Source organism: Mustela nivalis (genome assembly GCF_964662115.1).
Source record: "Mustela nivalis genome assembly, chromosome: 9".
NCBI classification, from domain to species: domain Eukaryota; kingdom Metazoa; phylum Chordata; class Mammalia; order Carnivora; family Mustelidae; genus Mustela; species Mustela nivalis.
In genome coordinates this window covers 27290387-27318210 of record NC_139028.1, presented here as the reverse complement: position 1 = coordinate 27318210, position 27824 = coordinate 27290387, and the positions used below count along the sequence as shown (strand labels likewise).

Genomic DNA, 27824 nt, shown 5'->3' with positions numbered 1-27824 from the left:
GGTGAAAATCTCCACTCTTTTGTCTGATTCATCCATCGTATTAATCAGAATTATTTTAAAATCTTTGTTGCCAACTCCAGAATTGGGGACGATCTGAAGGTCTGCTTCTATTGTCTCTTTTTTGCAAAGGGTCTTACCTCCTTGTCATTTTTGTACTACATGCTGAACACTGAAAGAACCAGAGATGGCTCTAGATGATGCTATTTTTTGTCACAGATGCTTCCCCTTTTTTCCCTTAGGTACATAGGGCAAGATGCTGATCACTGAATCTGATCAGGGACTGAGCTGAATTAGGCCAGCGCTGGAGTTTTAATAAGATTCATTCCACAACTTAGTTTTTTCTAATCTTAGAGCCTGATCTTTCCAGGTTTTTGATTGGGAGCCTGGGTCTTTGTCTCTTAATCTCTGAAAGACTGGAGAGTTTCCATTATCCTCTTTAGAGGATTTCAGCTTAATTCTTTAGCCTCCCACTGCCTGTAGTTAGTTTCACAATCTGGCACCTGTTTTGAAGGAGAGTTGGGTTGAGTGAATTTGTATCAGTGAGTTGAATGCAGGCTCCCTCCCTGTGTAGTGTCTTTGTTTCCTAAATACCACAAAGCAGTAGGAGATGTCACTGTTGGTCTAGTCCACCAGTATGTGGGGAATGTCCTGTGGGGAAGTCTGCGTGCGTGTTTAAAGTCCCTCAAATCTCCAAATGTCCCTTCACCTTCCTAACAACTGCGGAGGGATCCAATAGTTCATTTTAGCCCCAACAGAGCCCCTTTGCTTGGACCAAGGCCAATGGTGAGCTGGCAGCCACAAGCAGAAAATTCCTCCAGAGTGAAAATTCCTGGAGATTGTCCTCTTACCTCGAAATGGGTTTGTCCTCTCTGGAAGTTTAATTCATCTTGTCCTTATTTCTTCCAAAGCTTCCTGATATTCTGATAACAAAACACAATTTTTGTAGTAAATACAGCCTTTTATTCCCTGCCCTGACATACTGCACTTTACCTAAAAGTCTATGTACTACAATTTTTAAAAAAGATTTTATTTATTTATTTGATAGAGACACAGCGAGAAAGGGAACACAAGCAGAGGGAGTGAGAGAGGGAGAAGCAGGCTTCCCACTGAGCAAGGAGCCTGATGCAGGGCTCGATCCCAGGCCCAGGACGCTGAGATCATGACCCAAGCAGAAGGCAGATGCTTAACCCACTGAGCCACGCAGGCACCCCTATGCACTACAATTTTAATATTCAAAAGTGATTTTGTGTTTTATATCTTATTGTTTGTTTGTTTGTTTCTTTTTTTTTTTACACAGCCCTGTGCCTCTAAAGTCAATTCATGTTGCTTGTTCACAGCTAATCTGTTGTTTTTACCTCCTCCTTTGCCTGTTGACGAACACACATTTTGCTCTTACGTGTGCCCCAGAAAATGTACATTTCCCCACGTGGTCCTTCAGGAAAATTCTATTGGGATATATATCAAGGACCTAGAAGTTCTGGGTCATAGGGCAGCATGTAGTTACCTTGTCTCAAGTCGTATCCTATTGCTCTCTAGAATGGCGGTGGTGCATAAAGTTTCTTATATTCCCTTATCTTCACTGACAATTAACATCCTCCAACTTTTTTTTTCTTTAAGATTTTATTTATTTATTTGACAGAGAGGGATCACAAGCAGGCAGAGAGAGACAGAGGGGAAGGGGGAAGCAGGCCCCCCGCTGAGCAGAAAGCCCGATGTGGGGCTCTATCCCAGGACCCTGAGATCATGACCCCAGCGGAAGGCAGAGAGACTCAACCCACCGAGCCATCTGGGCACCCCAACATCCTCCAAATTTAAAGTTTGTGTCTGTTGAATGCAAAGCAGAGGTTCTCAAAATGTGGTCCAGGAGCCCCTGAGAGTACCTGAGGAGCTTTTAAGGGGTACGCAAGGCTGGAACTCTTTTCCTAATTAATATTAATGCACCATTTGGTTTTTAAACTTCCATTCTTGGAAGACAGTGTAACGGTGTTTTCTGGAGGCTGCATGATATTGATCTTTCAGTGGCTTCTTCACAGCAAGCAATCGGAGAGGCAACAATCTGAACACAAACATATCAGACCCATAGAAAAATCTCAGAGCTTTTGCTGAAGGCTTTGGACCTGCCTTCGTGATGCCTGCTGCATTGGAGGATGCAGGAGAGAAAGGCATAAGACGCAAAGACTGTTAATAGGGACTACAATGTTGAATTAAGCCAAAAAGAAAATTGTCCTATCAGTATCCTGCATGCTAGACTATGGGAGAAGTAATGACTGATGAATAATTCACAAAAGGATAGTTTTAATAACTCAATGTCTACTGTCGAGCCAATCAACCCCATCACAAACACCACGACCAGTAAGTTTCTGATGTAGTATATGGGAGTGTGAGGCTGAGAAGGAAGAAATATTAGAGCATTCAGCATGCATGCGCCCCCTCCCCTCCCCCGCCCCGGTGGTGCCCCCTAGAAGAGGAGGAGCCAGAGCCCTGGCTGCCATGGGGAGTCCCAGAGAATGAGCTCTGTCCCTATATAGCTAAGTTCTGCAGGAATTCTCTTCCAAGTGGGAGGCCAGCTTTGAGCATCTGCCCCACTGAGCTGTTGCCTGTGTTTTACTCATCTCACTACACTCTGTGTTTCTTAGCAGTCAGAAGGTCCAGGCCGTGTTTCAGAGATCAGCATGGTTAGAGGAAATGGCCAAGGCCTGGGGAGTTTTTCCTGCCTACAGACTTTTCATACATTCAGAGATAAAACTTTTTGTGCTGCATTTCTTGGGTCTGGATGTGTATTTTGCTTCAGAAATTTAATCTCCTTTTTCATACAGGCGATCCCAAAATATTCACCAGAACATGATAATGTAAAGCTGACATTATCCCAATCCAGGGAGTGCCACGTGGCATGGTTCTAGTTCTGCCATGTACTGAATGACAAGTCCTGCCCTGATCTACCAAGTGAGAAGTCAGAATATCAACTCTCAAGGTGTTCTGTAAACCCAAAATGGGATAATGCACATGGAAATTTTTTTTTCAAATGCTCAGTTGCTATAGAAATATAAGTTGCCATCAGGCAGCTGGAAATTGACTTCAGATTTTTCCTGGACCTGAAGCTCTATGATTCAATTCAGCAGGAGAGACTAGTTACCAGCTAAGTCAGAGGGCAGTCGTTGGGGTGACAGCAAAAGGGGTATAGTCTGCACTCTGACAGCCCATGTGTATCAGTATATTTCTTTTTATTATGTTCAATTAGTCAACATTGGTGATGGGTATTAAGGTGGGGACACATGTGATCATGCATATTGGTATTGATGGAGATTGACTCATTGAATTTTAATGCACACAGATGTAGAAGTTAGAAGACCATGAAGAATCTGTTTTACATGCCTGCATGTGGTATATGGTTGATGAGCCAAAGACGAAGGAAAGAAATAATAAAAAAAAATTGTATATATCCACACAAAAAAGATGTATGTTATCACAGTTATTTATCTGTGAAAAATTATATATGTTTGTGAGTGTACATTTTGAAAATTGTAAAAAAGCAAAAAAGAAGTAGGATATAGTACTTTGTGTATTTATGCCAGTAACTAGATTTTCTTTGTATATGAAACTGAATCCAATAAGTTGGCAGTTGGGTTAAGCCCCATGATACTGGAAAGTCAAGGATCTATGACTCTCTACAGTGTTCTATTAAAGAAAGATTAGATTATATCAACTGAGAATTTTCTAGCTTGAAAAATTCAGGATCAGAATAATTTTATAGCTTAAAAGTTGGGTAGATTAGGCTCGCAATGTAGTTTGTCTTGAATAAAATCAGGGAACTAAGAAAAAAAGATGAGATCTATTGGTCTTTCTGTACTGAGAGGAGCTCAGGAAAATTCAGGTTAGGTCAGGGTTAGAAGTAGTGAAACTAGAAATAAAATATAATATTTTTATAGATCAAAAGAAAGATAATTTGAGTGGGGAACCAGATGTCCCTTCTCTATGTATCCTTTATATTGGGGTCCCAAGAAGTCTGTCTGTTCTTAAATTCCCATCTCATGTTGTACTCCACTCCTGAGAGTGAAGTATGCAGAAATATTAAGAAGAAGGACATAGAAAGTCATGGGGGCAGCATTCACTCTGGAAAAAAGAAAATAGAACCAATTAAGAAACATACTCATAGTGCAGTAGACAATAAGTATTGAGAAATTCAAACTGTGATGTATGTATGTTGGGGGGATAAGTAAGAAGCATTGGGGGTTCAGCAAGTTTAAGAAAACTAAATCCCAATCAAATCAAATTGACAGTAATTCCCTTAGCAAAGAACTTATAATAACTATAATGAGTTAGACACTATTTTAGGCCCTGAATCAACAAATAATATCTAAATGAAGTGAATCAACAAAGATCACTGTAAGCATATTATTTAGAAACTCTGTTTCCCATCTTGACTGTGTGACCCCGAGCAAGTTATATGACTGCTAGAAGCCTAAACTACCTTAGCTACAGCTTGGGAATCATTATAGTAGCTACTTCATAGAATCATGAGGTTTAAATCACTGTGGGACCTGGTAAACAAGTGTTCAATAAATTTTAACTCTTGGGTTGTTTATTATTATTATTTACTTGTTCACATCATGGTATTTAACCAAAGTGCTATTATCTCCACAGTGGCAAAGTACTCAAGTCTTAGACATGTTTTCTAGAAGCATGCATCTTCATTGTTAGGAATCTAAACTGACAGACATCTGTGTCTAAGATGTATTTCCTAAAATAAAAATAATTTAAATTCTAGTTACTTTAGTTGCCTTACTTATATAATTAATGCCATTTGCATAATTCAGTAGAGTTTATGCATTCCTTTCACACATTTAAATCATTTAATCCTCATAAAAATCTTGGGGGCAGATGGTACTTATTAGCAGGAATTGTAATATGTTTTTTATCATTGAAGAAACTCAAGAGCAGATAGATTAAGAGATTTGCCCAAGGTCACAGAACTGAGAGATGACTTGGAACTTGAAACCGAAGAACTTTTTTTTCCCCTTGCCTCTAGTTCAGTGGTTCTTAACATGTGGTGCCCAGATCAGCATGATCAGCAACCCCTGGGAATTTGTAATAGATACCGTGGGCCCTACCCAGATCTATCAGAATTCTGGAGATGAGTCCTGTGATCTGAGTCTTAACAACTTTTCTAGGCGATTCTGGTGTACATGAACATTAGAGAGCCACTGTCCTAAGTTTGTATCCTCTTAAATATGTACACCGGTGTCTCTCAGGCACCTTATTCTTGAGAGTTTGCTATTTGCACAGCACAGGGGAAAAGAGGAATGCTGTATTATTATAATTTTTTCATCTTCCAGGAAACTAAAGCTCAAAAAGTTACTCAAGTTACCAGGTAGCTAGCAAGAGACAGAACTGGGCCTGGGACCCAGGACTTCTGGCCACCAGTCCATCCTGCAACATGCTGTTTTGCTATAATTGACTTTTGTGTAGGACTTTATTTTTTGAAGTAAAATGGATTTACTGGGTTTCTGCAGATAAACAGGAGAGGGATCTTATTACTTTTTTTTTTAATTTCAAAAGCATTTTAAAGCGTTTTTTAAAAATTTCAAAACCAATGTATGCACATGAAAAAAAGGGAAAATATAAGTAGGCAAGAAAAAAATGAGAAATTAAAAACACCATATTTCCTCTATTTAATGATGACCATTTTTAATTACTTAATGTCTGCCTTCCAGATATTTTTTGTATGGACGCATGTACCTTTTTTTCCTTGAAATGAGACCATATTATGTACACTGTTTATAACTTACTTTTTGTGTTGCATTTTAAAATACATGGTTTCATATGATTCCCTCCACTCCTCTCCACTAACAATACCCGTCTTAACCATGTTCCTTTAGGCTTGGCTCAGATTTCAATAGTAAAGACAGAAAAACCCACATTGCATCATAAACTTTATACCTTAAATTATCGTGCCAGAAATGGCACCATTTATTCATGAATATAACTCTTTAAGTTGTGTTTATCATCCCATTTTAAGATAAGGGGTTTGAAAGTCAGAGAAAGGTTAATCAACTTTGCAACTGTCATTCAGCTAAGAAGTGGCAGAGGCAGAATTTGTACTGAGATCAGACTGATTCCAAAGTGTATGATCTGAATAATTAGCGGGGCCATATAATTTATCACGGAACTAGGATATATCTGATGATCCTACAGTGATGTCAGCAGAAATGTCAGAGTAGGGAACTCCCCACATCCTGTCATACACAAAAGCAATAAATAAACTGACGAAAGACTTCTGAAATTAACTTTCTAGGAACTCTGGATACCAACCAAAAGCTTGCAACAACAGAGACACACAATTAAGGGAAAAAAGCTAAATCTCAGGAGGATAGCTTTGTGATATTTTAATTTATCCTCGATGCATCTCCTGCTCTGGGCTTGTTGTTGGCCTTGGAGACAACAGCCTGCATTCCTGGCATAAGTACCAGTGCTGGAGGGAGAACAGCAGACCCAATTCTCAAAGAATATGGCCATTTGTTTTGACCTCTCTGATGGTTCTCTGAAAGGCCAGCTCAAAGATCTCTACTTTAAGTAACCTGGACTTTTCCCAGGGCTAGGGTGGCTGCAGGGGAAGAGGACATGTGTGAGAAGTGTTTAAAGGCAAATACATTAGTGACTGTAAGGATAAGAGTTGGGGCAAACTTGGGAAGAAAGACTAGGGAATAAGATGTTTTGGGAAATAGAGGCTTTGAAAAGTTCCTGTATATTCCTGAGAATCAAGAAGGGCACACTCATGCCCAGCAGGGGCACGTGCTCAGAATAGATCTGAGAAGATCCTAAGTTCTCACCTCTGACTGCTCTTCAGGCAGCATTATTTACAAAAGTCCATCAACAGATGCATGGATAAGAGAAATGTAGTATATCCATACAATGGAATATTATTCAGCCATGAAAAGGTTGAAATAGTGACATACACTATAACGTGAATGAATCTTGAAAACATTACACTGAGTAAAAGAAGACAGACACGAAAGGCCACATATTTACAATTCCATTTATATGAAATGACCAAATTAGGCAACTCAATAGGGACAGAAAGCAGATTAGTGGTTGTCAGGGGCTGAGGGTAGGTGGGAGTAGGGAGTGACTATTTACAATAGCAAGGCATTGCAAATGTACTAAAAACTATAGTATACACAACCTAAAATGCTTAAAGTGGTGAATTTTACCTCAATAGAAACCAAAAATAAAACAGAAAATAAAAAAGCAGGTGGCTCTAATAGTTTTGAGATGCCTTTGAAATGATGTCTCCATGGCAACAGTCTCTGAAGTGACATCAAGTCAGAGGATCTCCTCCTGGGGTTGTTATCATCCAAGCAAGAGCCCTCAAAGGTTCTTAGAGAAAACTCAACTTTTAATGAACCCCTGAGGTCTTATTTGTGTTCAAGTTCCAAGGAGACTATGCCTTATGGGGCTTATGTGAAGTTTGTGATAATGAATTGTTTTTCTCTATTTGTAAATTTTGTGCAGTAAGATTGAGGAGATAGCTTGGGATTTATTAATGACACTGAAGGACGCAGAAAAATTCTAAGCAAGGGCGCCTGGGTGGCTCAGTGGGTTAAGCCGCTGCCTTCGGCTCAGGTCATGATCTCAGGGTCCTGGGATCGAGTCCCACATCGGGCTCTCTGCTTAGCAGGGAGCCTGCTTCTCGCTCTCTCTCTCTCTCTGCTAGTCTCTCTACCTACCTGTGATCTCTCTCTGTCAAATAAATAAATAAAATCTTTAAAAAAAAATTCTAAGCAAAAATCTATAAATAAGGTACCAACTGGCATTGCTGAGATTGGTTTAATAGGGGCCACAAAGAAAAATAAGCAGTCACTGATAAGTGTGCATATATACTCATCAACATAAACAGGCCTTGAAGAAGATTGGTTTTGGTATTTGTGCTATAATTCCATAATTTCTCCAAAGGGACTCCAGCCCTCAACTCTGACCAGAAATACATCTAACTCTCCAACTTGCTGAGACTTGAATTTCCTCAAATCAAGATTTATTGGCTAAAAGTCCTCATTAAAATAAAAATGTACCTAATAAGGAATGTAGAATACAGATTTTCACATACCAACTATATTAGTCCTTGAAGGAGTGAGTTTATCAGATCCCTTCCACAAGGAATGGAATTCAGAGCAGCCAGGACTGGGTGTTTAAGAACAGAATTGGATATATAGGTATACCCTATAAAGGGATATACATGTATATAGTATACATGTATATACCCTATATATCCTATAGACCTACATAGGTATGTAGGAAAAGAATATAGGTGCCTTTGTTATACGACTTGTGATTTCTGAGTTTTTAAAAAAAGATTTTATTTATTTATTTGACAGAAAAAGAGAGATCACAAGTAGGCAGAGAGGCAGGCAGAGGGCAAGGGGGAAGCATGCTCCCTGCTGAGCAGAAAGCCCAATGCGGGGCTTGATTCCAGGACCCTGAGATCATGACCTGAGCCAAAGGCAGAGGCTTAGCCCACTGAACTACCAAGGCACCCGTAGCATCTTTTTAAAAAGATTTTATTTATTTGTCAGAGAGAGAGAGTGAGCAAGCACAAGCAGGGGGAGTGACAGGCAGAGGGAGAAGCTGGCTTCTCCCTAAGTGAGGAGCCCGATACTGGGCTCAGTCCGAGGACCCTGGGATCATGACTTGAGTTGAAAGCAGACACTTAACTGAGTAAGCCACCCGGGCATCCCCATTTGTGATTTCTTAAAATGCTCAGAAACTACTTTTCTTCTTTAATCTCTATGTCTAAAGCTTTCTCCCTTAAAGCCAGGGCTTTGGATTAAGGTATGGTTACTAAAATGCATGACAAAAATGTATTGCCTGGGAAGGATGTTTCATTGAGCTATGTTTACACAACAGGACATCAGAATAGCTGATATTACCAAGCACAATTTAGCCATGTCTTTTTCAAGTATTTGTTCAATTATCACCTTTATGATGAGGCCTAACCTCACCATCTTACATAAAATTGCAGCCCATTTCCCTCCCTTTCTATCATCTTTCCTTGCTTTATTTTTAAGGATATAAAAAATTACAAAAAATATCTTTTATATTTATCCATGTACTTATAATTTTAAATGCTCTCCAGGTTTACATTTATATTATATATACAAGGTTATATTTTACAATTTCAAGGGCTCCCCAAATTATCTTTGTCATTCTGCTTAGAGAAATTCCCCTAGCATTTCTTTCAGTGTAGTCAACTGACAACAGAATCTTGAAGCTTTTGTATGGAAAAAATCTTGATTTCACCTTCAATTTTGAAAGATACTTCCATTGAATACAGAATTCTAGAATGCTAATTGTTTTCTTTCTGCACTCTAACCATGTTCTTCCATTATCTTCTTGCTTGCATTGTTTCTGATGAGAAATCTGCAGTAATTCTTATCTTTGTTCCTTGGTCTATAATGTGTTTTTATCCTTTGGTGGCTTTTATTTTTAATTTTCATTTATTTATTTATTTTCTTTGGCTGCTTTTAAAATGTTCACTTTATGATTGCTATTTAGCAATTTGATTATGGTACAACTTTGTGTGGTTTTATTTGTGTCATTTCTGCTTGAAGATTAAATGAGCCTCTTGGATACATGGATATATAATTTTCATCTAATTTGGAAACATTTCAACCATTACTTTAAAAAAATATTTTCCCCCCTTTCTCTTGCTAGGACTCAAATTGCACCTGGTTAGTTAGAAAGAGGTTAGACTGGTTGCTATTGTTCTAAAGGTTACTGAGGTTCTATTAATTTTTATGTCAGTCTTTTTTCTGTCTTTCTTCCTAGAGAGTTTCTATTGCTCTGTCTTCAAGGGCCTTGATATTTTCTTCTGCAGTGTAAAATCTGATGTTAATATAATTGAGTGATTTTTTTTCCCTCTTCAGATATTTATTTTTAAGTTTCTAGATATTCCATTTGCTTTTTCTTTATGCCTTCAATTTCTTTTAGCATCATGTTCATTTTTTCTTTAAATTATTGAGAATATTGAATATATTTAAAATAGTTAATTGTAAAGTCCTTATCTGCAAATTCCATCATCTCTGTCATTTCTGGGCTGTTTCTATTGACTTATTTTCCTCCTGGTTTTGGATCACATTTTTCTGCTTCTTCCATATCTGGTAATTTTTAATGGCATGTAAAATTACAGATTTTATGTTCGTGAGTGCAGAATCTTATTGTATTTCTTTTAAGTCTATTGGGCTTTCTTCCAGCAGGCTTTCTTTTAAAATTTGAAGCTTTTCTGGATGCATCTAGAATAGCCTAGGGTATGCCCTGTCTGGCAGGAATTCGAATGATTTCAGGCTGCATGAGCTCTGGGAATTATTCTGCTTAATATTCTCTGGTAGTTGGTTTTGTCCTAGATTCTTTTCCCCCCTTCCTCCTTCCCCCAAATCTGGCCTCATGGAATTTAACTGTATTCAGATTTGGTATTGAACCAAAGTCTCAAGTAGACCTTTATGCAGGTTTCTGGAGCTCCCCTGAGCAGGCTCTCTTTGCTCCAATACTCTAGTTGCTTTGGGCTCTCCACCTGCCAGCATCTGTCTCCTCAGTTCAGCACAATTACCAGACTATGATTGCTTTGCTTTCCCTGCACTCCTATTTGGAAATTGCCTCTAGGAATAAAATCAAGGTGATCATATTTATCCGCGTCCCCCTTTTCCCCTGGACCTATATTCTTCTGCTGCTTTTTGTCAACAGTTGTTGACATATATTCTATTATATATAAAGAACAGTTGTTTCATATATTCCATTTTTTCTAATTTAAGGCATAGGGCAAATCTGAACCCTAGTACTCCCTCATGGTTGGAAGAGGAAGTTTCAACCCCAATTTTTCTTGAATTATCTTTTCTGTATACTTTTCATGACACCTCACATGGGAAAAGTTGAGCATTTATTCATGTGTTTAAAAGGAATTAATATTTCTATTTTCTTTGAAATCTCTATTCATGTCTTTTGTCCATTTTCTCTTGGGTTGTAGGTCTTTTTATCCTCAATTTTTAGAAGCTCTCTATATTACAGACTTTAGCTTTTTGTCTGAGATATAAATATACACATTTGAAATTTCCACTGTTTATGGTGTGAGAAATGGATCTAATTTTATTATTGTTCATATGGCTATCCAGTTGTACCATCACTATTTAAAAAAATGGAAACTCATCTTTTTCCTACTGGCTTGAGATGCTACCTTCATCAAATATTAAATTTCTACTTGTTCTCAAGTCCATATGCAAGTTTTATATTTCTCTCAAGCCATATACCATTCTCTTCATGTGATGTTATAGAAGCTTTATAATGTCTCCATATCTTAGGGTCAGCTCTTATACATTGTGCATTCCCCACCAATCCCCACACCCCCAGGATTTTCTGTGCTATTTTTGTTTATTTATTCTTTCTTATAAACTTTATAATCAGTTTGTATTCTCCAGAAAAAAACTGAGACTATATTTATTGAGATGTTACATTTGCAAACAGAATTAGAATTGATATATTTTGGTTGACTCTTCCAATCCAAGAACATGGAATGTCTTCCTATTTGTTAGATCTCATTTGTGTCCTAAGTATGTTTATATCTTTAGCCAGAGAGGTTTTATAAAGTTCTTGTTGAATTTTTACCTAGGAATTTTATTTTAATTTTTCTATTATAATGAGGTCTATGATTGCATGTTTCAACAGGCTACTATTTGTATATGAAGTATGTTGATTTTTTACTTTATTCCTGTAATTTTATTGGTATTATTTTTAGTATACTTTCATTAATTCTTTTGAAGTTTTCATATATATAATAATGTCATCTGCACATACACATGTCTTTACTTCTTTCTTTCTGATTCTTTTGCCTCTAATTCTGTTCTCTTGCCTAATGGCATTTTCCTCTTCCCTCCTATACAATACTAAGTATAGTGGGCATCCTCTTCTTGGTGTAGGTTTTAGTGGGAATGCATTAGTTTGCTGGGGCTGCCATAACAAAATAGTATTGATTGGGTGGCATAAACAACAGAAATTTATTTCATCACAGTTTTGGAGGCTAGAAATTAAGATCAAGGTTATCAGCAGGTGGCCTTCTCCCAAGGCCTCCACTTGGCTTGCAGATGGATGTCCTCTCCCTGTGCCCTCCCATGGTTTTCTCTCTGTATGCGCACATCCCTGGTGTCTCTCTCAGTGTCCAAATTTCCTCATTTTATAAGGACACCAGTTGGATGAGGTGTTGGATTAGGGCCCACCCTAATGGCCTCATTGTAACTTAATTACCTATTTAAAGGACCCTTTCCCAATGTAGTCATATTAGGGCTTCAACACATGAATTTGGAGGGGGAGGGGCACAAACCAGGCTATAACAGTAATGAATATTTTTACATTAAGAATGTTTTCAATTCATCTGAAGAACTACCAATTTCTATTTATTTAATGTTTAGACATAATGAATGAGTATGGAATTTGGTAAAATGCCTTTTCATGTGCTCTTGACCCCACCTCATCACATCCCCTCAGGTGCTTCAGATCCTAAATTTTCTATTTTCTTCCTTGTACCTTTAATATTCTCTTCCCTACTAACTTTTTCTCAGTGTACAAGCAGAAGATCACCTTCCTTACACTAAAAATGTTCTCCCAATACTCTTTCCCTCTCTTTTTATTTTACTGTAAAAAATTTAGATGTATATTGTATATTGATGTATATTGTACTTTCCATTTCTATCTACATTCAAGGGCTGGTGTTCATTTTTATTTTATTTTTATTTTATTTATTTATTTTTTTTTAAAGATTCCATTTATTTATTTGACAGAGAGAAATCACAAGTAGATGGAGAGGCAGGCAGAGAGAGAGAGAGAGAGAGGGAAGCAGGCTCCCCGCTGAGCAGAGAGCCCGATGCGGGACTCGATCGCAGCACCCTGAGATCATGACCGAAGGCAGCGGCTTAACCCACTGAGCCACCCAGGCGCCCCTGGTGTTCATTTTTAAATGTTATGGCATTCCTTTCCCATTTCTCTCTCCTAATACCCAGGCACCTCTGTGCAGATATACCAGTAAATCAAAATCTGGGTTTTCTGTGCGTTTATGAACTAATTGTCAGTCTTTCCTGGAATACAGGGAGCTCCTGAGCAGGATCTTTGATTTCCGTCCTTGAATTTTAGGCATGTTGCCACCAGGTGGCAGTAGATAAAGGAATCATCCACTCTGAACCCATATTGAAGATGTTTAGGCCTTTGCTGCTTTTTAAACACCATCTTCAACCTCTTTTTAATGGAAATATAAAAATGTATATAAATTTGTATTTAAATGTGTACATATTTATGTATATAAAGATGTACTTATTTACATTTTATATATACACATATACATATATAATTTATTTAATGGAGGAATATATATGCATATACATAGTAAAATAGTGTGTGTGTGTGTGTGTGTGTGTGTGTGTGTATACATATACATACATATTTTAAAAAGTAAAATAAAATCAAGCATTACTGTCATGTGGAAATGTTACAACCCCATCCAATATCCAGATCTGTAAGTTGTGTTATGGAATTTTGGTCATCTTTGAAGACAGCCAGTGTGGGGATTCCTGTGTAGCATCCACCCTGGGCCCTGGGACCAAATTGGGGAGCGGAAAGAGTAGGCACCTGCCTCCATTGTTCTGAAGTAAGCAGTGCCAGGGTTGAAGTGAAATTGTGTATCATATTGGTTAAACTGTGCTTCTGGTATGATCTCAAAGGCCATGGTACCCTGTTTCCTATAATATCTAGGTGAGTATTTGAAGAAACCACTTCTTGATTACTACTTAGGCCTCTGATTTATCTACATGTAAAATAAAATTCTTTAAAATATCATCTTATGGCTGTGTGCCTGGGTATCTCAGTTGGTTAAGCGTCTGCCTCTGGCTCAGGCTATGATCCCAGGGTCCCGGGATCAAGTCCTACATCGGGCTCCCTGCTCGCCCGGAGCCTGGTTCTCCCTCTGCCTGCAGCTCCCCCTGCTTGTGCTCTTTTTCTCTCTCTCTGTCAAATAAATAAATAAAATAAAATAAAAATGATCTTATGGCCACAGTGATACAGGCAAAGGATATTTTCCTCCTTGATTTGGAAAGGAGCTTCTAGGCACAGTCTTAATTGGAAATCATGGTCTTTAGCTCAGAATTCCTGCCAGGCTAACAAAAAGAGAAAGGAACTAGGCTCTTCTTTTCCTGGAATAATAGGGAAAAGAAGGATCTAGGTTCAGGATTGCCCCCCCCCCTCCACTATCAGCATTTTCCCTTCTAGAAGCAGCAGGGGAAGGGAACATAGGACTTGGCTCTGATGTCACTATTGGGAGAGTGGCTGCATTTCACGTCTTTTGGTATCATTCCCAACCTAGAGTCCCACAATGGAATGTTTTGGATGTGGATTTTGGTTTGGATTTGTCCCCTCCTCTTGTTTGGGTCTGGGGTGGGGGAGAATGAATCAAGGGAGGAGGTCTTTCCAGGTATCAGTCTTTTTTTTTTTTAGGATTTTAAAAATTTATTTATTTGACACACACACAGAGAGAAAGATCACAAGTAGGCAGAGAGGCAGGCAGAGGGAGAAGGGGAAGCAGGCTCCCTGCTAAGCAGTGAGCCTGATGCGGGGCTAGATCTCAGGACCCTGAGATCATAACCTGAGCTGAAGGCAGAGGCTTAACCCACTGAGCCACCCAGGTGCTCCCCCAGGTATCAGTCTTAAACCTGGTTCAAGGTCAAGTTCTGAGTAGCCTGGGCAACTACTCAATCTCTCTGAGATGCTGTCAGTACTGGATTCTGGCGCACAGTCTGGCACCACTCCACTTGGCCTGGAGATATGCTGAGGACCTATGGACACTTCAGACCTGCAGATGAATTTATAAGGGAAGAGCACACATAAGTGTGGAAAGGGACAAAAGGGATAGCCATAACTACCTCCCTCCCCTTCCTTTGCATGGAAACTAGACATTCTCTTGATTTGGAGATAAAGTCTCATTCTGAAGGTAAGGAAATGGCTCGACCTCTAATAAGGTTCTTCTTTTCTAAACCGAGAGATTACTGTCCAAGAAAGGGTGGCTCAGGCATGATTGCTAGATCCCTGCAGAGTTCACACATAGACCAGAGCTGCAGGTCATTTACCTTTTCTTGATCTTAGGGAAGTGGTGTGTCACTCCATACCCCTTTGTCTTCTTATTTTTCTTATCTTTAGTTTATCCTTCAAAGATGTCTTTTATTCATTTTTCAATGCCCTGCAAATAATTGAACTCATTAATCATCATCACTACATAAACTACAAGACTTTTATTTCTTTCTTTGTCATCAGTGACCACTGTGTTTTGAGACTAGGGGCTTATGGTCACTGTGGAGGCTGTGTTCTCTAATGATTCCTTCCTGCACATGCTTGGTTCCCACATAACAATGTTTGGTAGAGCCGTGGCTTGACCGGGAGGCCCGGACTGACCACCTTTTATGATGACAACAGCAACAACTCTTACAGGTTGTAGCCCCTTCCTCTGGCTCTCCTGAAATAGCTCCGGTGTTATGCCTGGTGGATTTTGTAGTCATGGGCACTAACTTTGTAGTCATCAGTCTTAGTATCTTTATTTCAGGTTTTTACTCACTTTATCTCTGTAGGCATCATCTCTGATGGGGAGGGGCCAGGTCCAAAGTTTCAATACCTACAGAGTCCATTTAAAACTGATCACTCTCTCTTCCTCTTCTTTCCTTTTCACCCTTCCCCATTTCTTTAGCACTCATGCTCTTTTAAAAAAGATTTATTCATTTATTAGAGAGAGAGCATGTGAGAGAGCATGAGCAAGGGGAAGGGCAGAGGAAGAGGGAGAGAATCTTAAGCAGACTTGGCACTCAGTGATGAGCCCAATGTCAATCCCATGACCCTGAGATCATGACCTGAGCCGAAATTAAGAGTTGGACACTTAGCTGACTGAGCCTCCCAGGCGCCCCAGCATCCATGTTCTTCATAAATTTGACTTTTGGAATTCGACTGTAGGGTAAAGAGAGAAACATTTTATTTCCCACCAGCCGCTGATGGTGGCCCTACTCTGTATGTAAAGATCACCAGGAAGCAGGAAATGATCAGCCACTGATGGTGGCCCTACCCTACTCTGTATGTAAAGGTCACCAGGAAGCAGGAAGTGATTCTTACCTACCTTCAAGTATTCCTTCCTGCCTTTGCTTTTCTAGCTCCTGTGCCTTATTGGCCCTTGGCTAGGGCCTCTCTCTTCTCCCTGCCTCACCCAATACCGGATTTGCTTTGCTCTCTGGATCCCGTGCACTAAATCTTGTATCCTTGCCTGCCCCAGCAGCCCACAGGACAAAAAAGGACAGGACACAGGAAAGCTAAAGATTAAGAATGATAGTTGTACATCTCTCTGCTCCCCTCCCTCACAAACAGCTCGTCTCCCAAAAGAACTTCCAGATTGGATTGGGAGATCTCTGAATTGCTCTTGACTTGAGAAGCACTTTGTGTATTTACCCCAAATTACACATGGGTTCCCAGCAACAGATCCAAACTCTGACCAGTGGAGAGAAAGGCTAAAAGGGAAATAGTCTTTTAAAGAGGTTGTATCTTAAGATTTCTTAATTATTTCTTGGGGGTAGTTTAAAAATTGAAGGTATCACAGTATTGAACTATATTTAATGGAACTTAGTAAGGGAGTCTTTGAGATGTGATAGGAAGGGAACCTGCTGTGGACAAATGATTGCCCCATCTGTGAAGGGGGCCACCGGCTCTGGCCTAACTGGTAACTGGGTACCTATTCCTTCTGTACCCCAGGATGAGGAAAAATGGGAGGAATCCTTTCTCTTTGTTTGCATTCCCTCCTGACTCATCCCCAAGAGAGAATAGTGAGTCCTGAGTGTGGGGGCTAGGACACAGGACTGGTGAAGTATGGCCCCAACCCCTGAACCTTCCCTTTTTAGGACAGGCCTGTCCTCAGGAGTTTCCTCGTGTTCAGAGTGGCTTCCCTTTGCAGGGAAGACTACTATGGCCAGTTCTGTTGGTTTGTAAAGTTAATCTGGGGAAGTAGGTAGGAAATTACAGAGTCCTTTTATGGTTACAGCTCCAACCTCTTTAGTTTATCTTTTTAAAATAACGCTCTTGTGAGACAAATGGCTTACAGACTTCCCCTACCCTTTTCCGCAAAGACATTACTCTCTGAAAGAATAATCATCTCTGGAATTTGGCCCATTTGTACTTTTTTTTGTGGGGAGGGTTTACTATAGCAACAAAAGAGCCTGGAAGGGAAAAAAAAACAAGTGTAAGTACACACTGAGTATTGTGTGGAAGCAAGAGGGGAGGGCAGTTCTCACCCCACGAGGAAGATGGTGGAGGGGCTCCTGACAGTCACAGGATGTGAGAGCTGTTCTCCAGCCTGGAATGCTCTCTGTCCCCCTCCCTTCCCTTGGAACTTAGTAAGGGAGTCTTTGTTGGAGTCCCTTGGGTGCTCCAACAGGCTAGCGGTGCGGGTGCATCTTATCAACTTCTCAGTGTTTGGGTTGGTCTTATCTTGTGTTGTGTGGCTCCTGTCTTCTTTCTCAGTTAGCTCACGACTCTGAGTGTGGAGGGGAGGAGGATTAATTATCAGCAGCCGATATCAGTCAGTGTTCTCCAGATAAGCAGAATCAATAGGATTTATCTATCTACAGGTTTTTTTTTTTTAAAGATTTTATTTATTTATTTGACAGACAGAGATCACAAGTAGGCAGAGAGGCAGGCAGAGAGAGAGGAGGAAGCAGACTCCCCACTGAGCAGAGAGCCAGATGGGCTTGACCCCAGGACCCTGAGATCATGACCTGAGCCGAAGGCAGAGGCTCAACTCACTGAGCCACCCAGGTGCCCCCACTCTACAGATTTGTTTTAAGGAACTGGCTCACATGGCTGTGGAAGCAAACAAGTCTGCAATTTGTAGAGCAGGCTGGCTTGCTGGAATTCAGTAAGAGCTGATGTTGTAGTTTTGAATCTCAAAGTCATGGGGCACACCAGCAGGTGGAGACTAAGGCAGGATTCTATGTCTTGAGGCAAAACTCCTTCCAGAAATTTCTTTGCTTTTAAGGCTTTCAAGCAACTGGATGAGAGCTACCCACACTATGGCTTAGAGTCAGATGATCATGAATGTTAACCATATTTACAAAATACATCCAGGGCAACTTCTAGACTAATGTTTGTTCGAACAACTGGATACTATAGTACAGAGAAGCTGACATATAAAATCAGCTGTCACAGTCCATCCATTGTCAACTTGGCATCTAAATGTATCTCCTTGAACTGTACTTAATCTCCATATAAAGACAATAACAAAGCCATACTTCTTCCCAACATGATACAGCCGAACTGACACATAAGATCAAGAATCACACCACTCTTACCCAAAGCTCTCTTAACTCTTCAGTACACTCACTGATTTAGCCCATCACTCACCTTTTCCTAAATATACTTGTAGTCTTATTTATTTTTAAAATTTCTTTTCAGTATTTCAGAATTCATTGTTTATGCACCACACCCAGTGCTCCATGCAATCTGTGCCCTCCATAATACCCACCACCAGGCTCACCCAACCTCCCACCTCCCTCCCCTCCAAAACCCTCAGATTGTTTCTCAGAGTCCACAATCTCTCATGGTTCATCTCCCCCTCCAATTTTTCCCCCAACTCCCTTCTCCTTTCCATCTCCCTATGTCCTCTGTGTTATTCCTTATGCTCCACAATGTATTTTCTATACATCCTCATCTTTTTTTTAGCTTTGCTTTCCCTACCTGGAAATCCTTCTCCCCTTGTCTGCCAGACACCTTCTACTTATCACTTAGGACTCTGAGAAAAGAGTTCTTAGCACACTGTAAAACTTAATCGTGTATTTCCATAGCAACGATGTTAAGAAATAGGACATGGTTTCCAAGTGAAGATTGAGTATAAAACAAATAAAGGCCTGGCCAATTATCTGTCATAAAGACACACCCCATATTATACACTATAATCTTTCAAAACATAAAACCAATTAAATAAATTGTATAACATAGGCAATGAGTTAGTCCTCAGCAGACAACAAAGTGTGCATGTGTGCATGTATGTGTGTGTGGGTGCATGTGTGTGTCACATAAAAGGAGCACTACTATAACCAGGGTTCATTTAAAATAGAAATGCCAACTATGCTACATGTTAGCCTGTAAACAATAAGGATGTCATTAGCCTTATTTGAGTTTGAAAATAATTTGGGGGACGTATTAAATTATTTTAAGAAGTTTCCCAGTAAATTTTGAGCAGATTCATAGATATCTAGATTGCAAACAAATGTGGTTAGAGTTGTTTTGCTCACATTAGAGCATTAGTTTATCTTTTTAAAATACAGTTCTTGTGAGACAAATGGCCTACAGACTTCCCGTACCCACTTCCTCAAAGATGATGCTCTCTGAAGGAATAATCATCTCTGGAATTTGGCCTCTTTGTACTTTTTTTGGGAGGGGGCATATTACACCAGTAAAAAGAGCCTGGAAGGGAAGAAACAAGTATAAGTACACATTGAGTATTGTGTGGAAGCAAGAGGGGAGGGCAGTTCTCACCCCACGAGGAAGATGGTGGAGGGGCTCCTGACAGTCACAGGATGTGAGAGCTGTTCTCCAGCCAGGAATGCTCTCTGACCCCCTCCCTTCCCTTGGGTGCTCCAACAGGCTATCTCTGGATACAGCCTGTGATGGTTCCTAGCTGCAAGAAGCAATCTGACTCTGGTTAACTTCAGCAGGGGAGAAATTTATTGGAAAGATACGGGGTAATTGACAAAACTGTACAGAATCTAGGGAACCAAGTTTAGGAAATAACTAGGAACCACGGGAAGCCCCAGGGGCTAGAATCATAGTTATGACCACAAGTAAGGGATGTGCTGCTTTAAGTCACACCGGACATTGGCCATCATCACTGGTTCCATTACACATGTATCACCATTGGTTGCAAGAGAGCACAACCTTTGTCTTTCCATTATGGACTCAAAATTCTCCTTGCTTCTTCATACCACTTGCTCTGGAAGCAAATCTAAGTGGGGGAATCTGATTGGCTGAGGTCTCTCTCTACCTTGTAGAGATCTGGAGAGTACTGTCTGGCCTTACTAGCTACCAACTGGGAAGAATTCCAGTCGAACCGGGAAGGTCTCCAGACAGACAAGGGGGTTCTGGTGCTGGGGAGCCCAATATCGACTACATTCTGAATTTCACTTCCTCAGGGAACAAGGTTATACATACCGATAAAGTGACTTACATGGACACCTTTTAATTAAAGCAGTGCTTCTCGAAGTGCAGTCCCCAACTTATAGCATTAGCATCACCCGGGAACTTTAAAGAAATACAGGTTCTCAAACCCCGCTCCAGAGTTAGTAAATCAGAAACTCTGGGGTACAGCCCTGCACATTGTCTTCCTAAGCCTCTTAGGTCATTCTGATGCAGGCTCAAGTTTGACATCCACTCCTCTATCAGTCAAGGACACATTTCAATGACAGTGGGGTTTCAGGCCATGAATCAATTATGGTGCCCACTCTCTCTCAGCCACATGAAATTCAAAATTTAATTTTAATATTTGAAATGGAGCAAAAATTACCGCTATTCTGAAATTAAAGTAGTTTCTGGCTTTTTTTTTTCTTTTTTAAACTAGGAGATTGTGGAGATGTTTTTAAAAATCTTTTTGGTGTCCTGATTTACTGATACCTAAGCACTTGCTTCATTGCTTCCAGCCCAGCCCCAAGTAATGAAACTCAGTCAATGTATGCTTCACACCTGGAGCTGCCTTCCTCTAAATTCCAGGCAAAGACAGGAAATAAGGTGGTGGAGACTCCCACTGTATGATGCAGTGGCAGTTCCCCAGGGGGTAACTCGTGGGCCAGTGATATGAGTGGCAGGAGGAAGCCCAAGGATATAAATGTGATGGTACGTTGGCCAGGAGGCCTTCAGAGAGCATGTGCCCTGCAGTTGTGTATACAAGCCCCAAGATACTGCTGGGCCCTGGGGTAGGGGTGGAGAGGGGTGGGGGCAGAGACAGCAGGAGGGATCCTGGGACAGGACAGCTTCAGGCAGTTGGCTCTGAGCAGTTATCTATGCTGGGAACGGGAGATGCTTCTCTAACTGTTCTGGCCTCGGGTCATTAGAGGGAGGCTTGGCCTTGAGAGAGTCTTTGCTGGAAAAGGATCCAACTTCAGCTGAGCCTGGTGCCAGACTGCTTACCCTGAGCTACCCAGAGCTGGTAGAGCTCCACTGCTTTGTGCTAAACCCTCACAAAGGAATTTTCAGCATGGTGATAGGGAAAGGGAGGCTATGGGCCAGTGACCCTCCATTACTGGTGTGGGACTTGGAGCGAAATTTGCTTAAATGTGTTGAAGGTTCTCATTTTGAGGTTTGGAATGAGAATGGAACCCCAAGACTCTGCTTGGGATTATTATGACTGCATTTTCTTCTTTTTCCTAATGAAGGTTTAGCTGTGGTTCCCATTCCAAAACTGTGCATTTGATGCTAAAGACCATCTTTTCTATACCTTTGCCCTGGAATTTTTCCAAGCTGTTTCAACTACATGAGAGCCTTCTGAAAAGCTCTGGATCGCATAGCAGGATACAGAAGTACAAAAGGCATAAACTTTGAAAGCTGCAGTCGAAAGACCAGGGATGGTAGTATTAGTTTTTCACTGTGTAACTTTTGAGGAACTGAATACACAAACACGTAATGGCCAGACCTTGTGTAAAAATGGAATTCCTGGGGTGCCTGGGTGGTTCAGTGAGTTAAAGCCTCTGCCTTCAGCTCAGGTTATGATCCCAGGGTCCTGGGATAGAGCCCCACATCAGGCTCTCTGCTCAGTGGGGAGTCTGCTTCCTCCTCTCTCTGCCTGCCTCTCTGCCTACTTGTGATCTCTGTCAAATAAATAAATTAAAATCTTAAAAAAAAATGGAATTCTTACCCACGACCTGTGGAGCAACCAGCCTGTAAAGCCTAACCACAGCCTGTGCAAGAATTAGCCCAGAAGGGGCGCCTGGGTGGCTCAGTGGGTTAAGCCTCTGCTTTTGGCTCAGGTCATGATCTCAGGGTCCTGGGATCTAGACCCACGTCCAGCTCCTTGCTCAGCGGGGAGCCTGCTTCTCCCTCTCTCTCTGCTTGCCTGTCTCCCTACTTGTGATCTCTCTTTCTCTGTCAAATTAAAAAAAATAATAATTAGCCCAGAATGGTCAGGATTCAGTTGCTGACTGCCAGCTTTGCTGCTGTCTGTCCTCTGTTCCAACGCTGGACCAGAGAAAGCCAAATCCGCTCCCTCAGCCAATCACAGAGGGAGCCCCGCCTCTAACTTCCCCATGCCAACCACCTCTAATGAGAGCATCACTGAAATCCTTCCCTTTTTTCCGCCTCCTTGACCTCCTCATGAGTCTCTCTACTGAAGGCAAGCTACAGTGGCTCGTTCCTTGTTACAGCAAGCTCTGAATAAATAGCCTTTGCTTGTTCTCTTTCGGTGGTCTTTGTTTTTTCCACACTTTGGACAACTCACTTAGCTCTATTTTTCTTATTTTTTTTTTTAAAGATTTACTTATTTATTTGAAAGAGACAGAGTGAGCACATGTGCATGCGAGTTGGGGAGGGGCAAAGAAAGAGGGAGAGAAGCAGACTTCCCACTCAGCGCAGAGTGCAACGGGCTCCATCCTGTGACCCCATGACCCTGAGAGCATGACCTGAGCTGAAATCAAGAGTCAGAGGCCACAAGAAGTGAGCCACCCACGCACCCCCTATTTTTCTTATTTGTAAACTCTATATAAGATGGTCTCACAAGTCAGTAAGTATTAAATGCTGTTGAGCATTGAGATGACATTTAAAAGAAAAACACTTTATTGAGGTGATTGATGTATTGAATGTATACAACTAGATGAGCTCATAGATAAGTATACATCCACGAAAACCATCACCACACTCAATGCCATGAACATATGCATTGCCTCCAAAAGTTTCCTTCTGTCTCCTATCTAAAAAATTTTTTTGTGACACCAACACAACACAAGACTTACCATTTTAGCAAATCTTGGAGTATACAATGCCGTATTGTTACCTACAGACAAAAAAAGAAAAAGACCCTTTGAGGTTCGGGCTGAGTGTCCTTCTCAGAGGACACATGAGAGAGGATGCTCCAGTGAACACACTTCTTCTCTCTCTAATGGTCTGAAAAATGAGTGAGAAGCTTATGCACTCACATGGCCTTCCTCTCTTTTTAAGAAAACTCCATGCCACACCCATAATAAGTAGGAAAAAACCCCAAGAAAGCTGAAATTAAAGTTATCTCAAACTTAGTATGCTTTCTGATAAAGAACAGTCTTTTGCATACAAATTTGAATTCACTCTAAAAAAAGATGCTTTGGGAAGTGCAATATGAAGGACAAACTTATCTCAACTGTAGGACTTACCAGTCAGGGAGAGAAGCAGCTATGGGCAGACGCATAGGCAAAGGTCACCTCCCTCCACTCCAGCCTTCTTAGACCTGGTGAGAGGTGTGTCATCCTCAGTGTCTCTCTGGCTGTGCCTCCCCTTCCCCAAAGGATGAACAGATCTAAAGGGGACTTGCTTTCAATGTTGGGATGCCAGAATTCCCTCCTCGAATGCCCTTGACCTGCTTATAGGGCTTTTCCCAAGGTCCATCCCCTAAAAGTAAACCACATAGATGGTTGTTCATCCCTAGACCAAAGGGGTTACCAGGGGATGGCTGTGTCTAGGGGACATGGATGGAGATTGGACGCGAGGATATCCATAAATGTGTCTGTATGAGACCCTCACAGAGGGGGCTGAATCTGGCGGGGGGACGTGGAGGGAGCACACTGTGGCCCGTGGGCAGGGGGCTGGAGACCAGGCAGAGCCTTCCTTTAATATCACATTCTGGTGCAGAACTCCTAACATTCTGAGATTTCTAAATTTGAACCTGGCATTTTAGCTGGTTGTGAAGGTATATTTGTCAAGGTAGGAAGAAGAAAATATTTAACATTTTGTTAGCTTGATTATTCATTTCCAAATATTAAGAGAATCTTTCTCTAGGCCTCACAGATGTTGAGGGTGGGCTTGCCTGTCTCCATATTTAGCAGTCCATTGGCCAGCTCTGATCCCCAGGCTCTTGGGCCATGTTGATTGGTATGCATCTGGGGGTTGAGTCTAAAAAAAGGAACTTTTATTTCTATTTCTCTTTTCCCCACTCCCTACTTCCATGCATCTTATCTCTTTGGGTATCCATTCTAACCTATTTAATGTATATTTTATGTTATTATTTTTTCTTTCTAATGTTTTTGTTTGTTTGTGGACATGTAATTTTATGTACATCAGTAATGTGTTATAGAGCTCGCACAGCCCTCGAGCTCTAGTCTCCATCGCTCACAGCTGATCCTCTGCTTTTAACTGCTGCCGAGTCTCTGCCATAGCCTGTCCTTTTATGTACCCAGTGGTGGGTATAAAGAGAGAGCTTTTAATTTGCCCTGCTCTGTTTAGTAATTGGTTGAAGCGTCTCTTGACATGCGTGGTGGCCCTTCAGGTTTTGTCATGTAATGTGATCGTCGTACATACCTTGCCCATGTTTTCTCTTGATGGTTTTCTTCTCGTTGGTTTGCCTGCATTTCTAATATATGTTAGTTAGATATCATCTTCCACTCTGTTTCTATTATCTCCATCCCCTATGTCCTTTGCTGAACAAATATCCCAATTTCTGATATGATATTCACCAATTTATTTGGCTTTACGGTGTCTCTTCTTCAGTTAAAAAGTATTTTCCCACTTGCTCCCCCCCCCCCCCCCAACCAGTGGACTTCTATAGTGGTAGCGATCTTATTTCTGAGGAAAGATCAGGAAAGAATGGGTAGCCACCTGGGAATGGCTCTTTCAATATCCATTCTACTCTCATTTTGGTCAGGTTAAAAACTAAATATTACATACCCAGATGCCCTGGTAGCTGGAGCCCTGGGATGTGAATTGCCACTGGAAAGGTGGTGGAAGGGGGTTCCCCATACTTCACTGTGTCTTGGGATCATCTGAGGGTTGACTAAAGCACAGATTTTGGCTAATTCTATAGGCCTGGAGCCCACAGAGGACCTGGAAATTTGCATTTCCGACAGGTTTCCAGGTGATGCTCATCCTAGGTTCTGCTATTCATGAGTGTGAAAGGCAATTTTCATGGGGGAAGTGAGGACAGGGGCAGTAGGACCCCTAGATCATGTCTATTGTGGGGTCACTCTGGGGGTCTTCTCACTCCTTCTCCAGTCATTCAAAAATCTTTAAGCAACTAGTTTCCTATATTAGATTTCTTTCTCCTTGAGAAGAGTAGTTATTTCTGTTTCCCATAATAAACCACTGCTTGATATAATAGCATACCAAAAAGAACTATAAATGACAAGAGGATGTCCATAAATTCTTTGCCCTATGTCAGGCCGCTGAGCTTAACCCTTTTACCCTTGATATCATTATAAACAAGGGGAGCAGGAAGAAACTTTGTCCCAAGGCCACTGGATTTACTGAGTGAGGCTGGCACTAAATCTATCAGTTATTTAAGCAGAACAAGAGATTTTGCTGCAATGTGTCATCTAGGGTGACCCCCTCGCCCAACCTGCTTTGTCTGGGACTGGACAGATTTCCTGAAATGTAGGGCTTTCAGTGCTAATGCTGGGAAAAGGCCTGGCAACCCGGGTCAGGTTGGTCACTCTGGTGTAATCTTCCCTTAGTCATCTTGAAGAAGTTTCCTACAAAGGGAAAGAGGCTAGGGCAGGCGATCAAAGGTGGGGACCTGAGAAATTATTTTTTGGAGGTACCTGAAACTGGAAAAGCATACATAGGTCAAACTTAAGAGGCTGTTCAAACGGAGTGTCAGCCTGAAGGTGAGGGATAATGTGTGAGAGCCAACCGTGAGCTCTAAGTTACTAGATTCAGATTCCAGTGTTGTTTGTTCACCAGCTGTGTGACCACAGCAAGTGACGGAACGAAGTTTACATATCTGTGGGATGGGGATAACAATAGTACCTATGTGTGGTGAGGCATTATTGAAATAACACCTATGAAGCATTTAGGGGAGTTGCATGGCTCAGGGTAAGCATCTCAAAACATGTGACTGGCTCTTAACTACTTTTATTGTTGCTATGAAATTACATAAAGGGATCATGCAGAGGTGCTCGGGCAGGAACAAGTAGAGAGGAGTGAAGAGAGGAGAGGAGGTCTGGATGAGCAAGTAGCTGTGTCTCACTTCTCAGTGACTTTCACATTCACCTCTTTGTACACTCCCTGGCGCACGCGCACACACACACACACACACATACACACACAAAAGAACTGGGTTGAGTAATATTTTCTGTAGGGAAGGTAATAAAACAATGGGTGACTTTCAAACTCAATGCTGAAAGTTTAAAATTTATGTTAAATTCTAGTTAAGATAGTAAATGTTTACCAAAGGGTCCAGGACAGAAAAAATGGATCTCAAGTGAAAGAAAACATGACCTTGAAGTCATCTGATTTCAAACAGAAAGGAGAGTCCAGAGAAGGAGGGAAGGAAGATGGAAGAAGGGGAGGAGGCATTCATCCAACATGTAGTCAAGCACCCATTTCCTGTCATGGTTGAGTAAGCATTCAGGGAGCTTCCCTCTGGCATTAAAACAACTTAATTTTAAAATTGAGAAACAGTAACACTAAACCTCAAAACACGTTTCTCCTCAGTGTTTTCTGCATGGCGGCCTTTACCTCCTTATTCCTCAAGCTGTAGATTAGGGGATTCAGCATGGGGATCACTGTGGTGTAGAACACGGAGGCCACGTTCTCCTGAGCCAGGGAACTGGCTGTGGAGGGTTTTAAGTACATGAACGCAGTAGATCCATAGAATATCCCCACAGCCACAAGGTGGGAGCTGCAGGTGCTGAAGGCTTTGGACCTGCCCTTGGTGGTGCTGATGCGGAGGATGTTGGAGAGGATGAAGATGTAGGAAACAAGGACTGTTAAACTGGTGACTATGATATTGAATCCAGCTAAAAAGAAGACTGTCATCTCAATATCATAGGTGCTAGAGCAGGAGAGCTTCATGAGAGGGAGGATGTCACAGAAGTAGTGACTGATGAAGAGCTCACAATAGGACAGTTTTAACATGAGGCCAGTCTCTATTGTTGAGCCAATGAGCCCCATGGCATAGACCACAGCCACCAGCCGGGAGCAGACTTGACGGCACATGATGACATTGTAGAGCAAAGGGCTGCAGATGGCGACGTAGCGGTCATAGGCCATCACTGTCAGCATGTAACACTCGGCAATGACAAACACAAGGAAGAAGTAGAGCTGTGACATGCACCCTGCATAGGAGATGGTGTTCTTCTCTGACACAAAGTTCACCAACATTTTTGGGGTAATGACAGAGGAGTAGCAGAGGTCCACAAATGACAGATTGCTAAGGAAGTAGTACATGGGGGTGTGAAGCTGAGGATTCAGACAGATCAGTGTGAACATGCCCAGGTTCCCTATCATGGTGACCAAGTAGATCCCAAGGAAGAGGAAGAAAAGGGGGAGCTGGAGCTCTAGTTGATTTGTCAATCCCCTGAGAATGAACTCGGTCACTGTAGAGTGATTTTCTGCAGCCATTTTCCTGTTTTGGAGGCCCTGTGGGGATGGGAGAGAAGAGCCCATGAAAGGCTGCATCTTTGACTTTAGATGAAGTTAGTTTTGAGCACTTGGTCTTGGCTGGATGATCCTGGGCTCTTTCCGGATGAATCCTCTCCTCACCTTGCAGTTTGCTGGGAGAAAGACCAGCCTCCGGGTGTTTCAAAGATCATGAGGATGAGGGGAAAAAAGGG

At 41.4% G+C, this 27824-nt stretch overlaps 1 protein-coding gene across 3 annotated transcripts; it reads right to left on the bottom strand.

Moving 5' to 3' along the window:
- Positions 1-331: 331 nt before the first annotated feature.
- OR8A1 (olfactory receptor family 8 subfamily A member 1) lies at positions 332-27612 on the bottom strand (the record flags this gene model as incomplete). 3 transcript variants are annotated; one of them, XM_082683830.1, is made up of 4 exons in its annotated part: positions 332-500; positions 849-920; positions 23040-23080; positions 26728-27612. In XM_082683830.1, coding segments are annotated over 3 exons (927 nt in total). In that variant the 3' UTR covers positions 332-500; positions 849-919. The 3 variants fall into 3 exon arrangements, with proteins under 3 accessions (XP_082539956.1, XP_082539958.1, XP_082539957.1); XM_082683832.1 differs by lacking the exons at positions 332-500; positions 849-920 and adding exons at positions 14861-14872; positions 23433-23506; XM_082683831.1 differs by lacking the exons at positions 332-500; positions 849-920 and adding exons at positions 17536-17581; positions 23433-23506.
- Between the last annotated feature and the right edge of the window lie 212 nt (positions 27613-27824).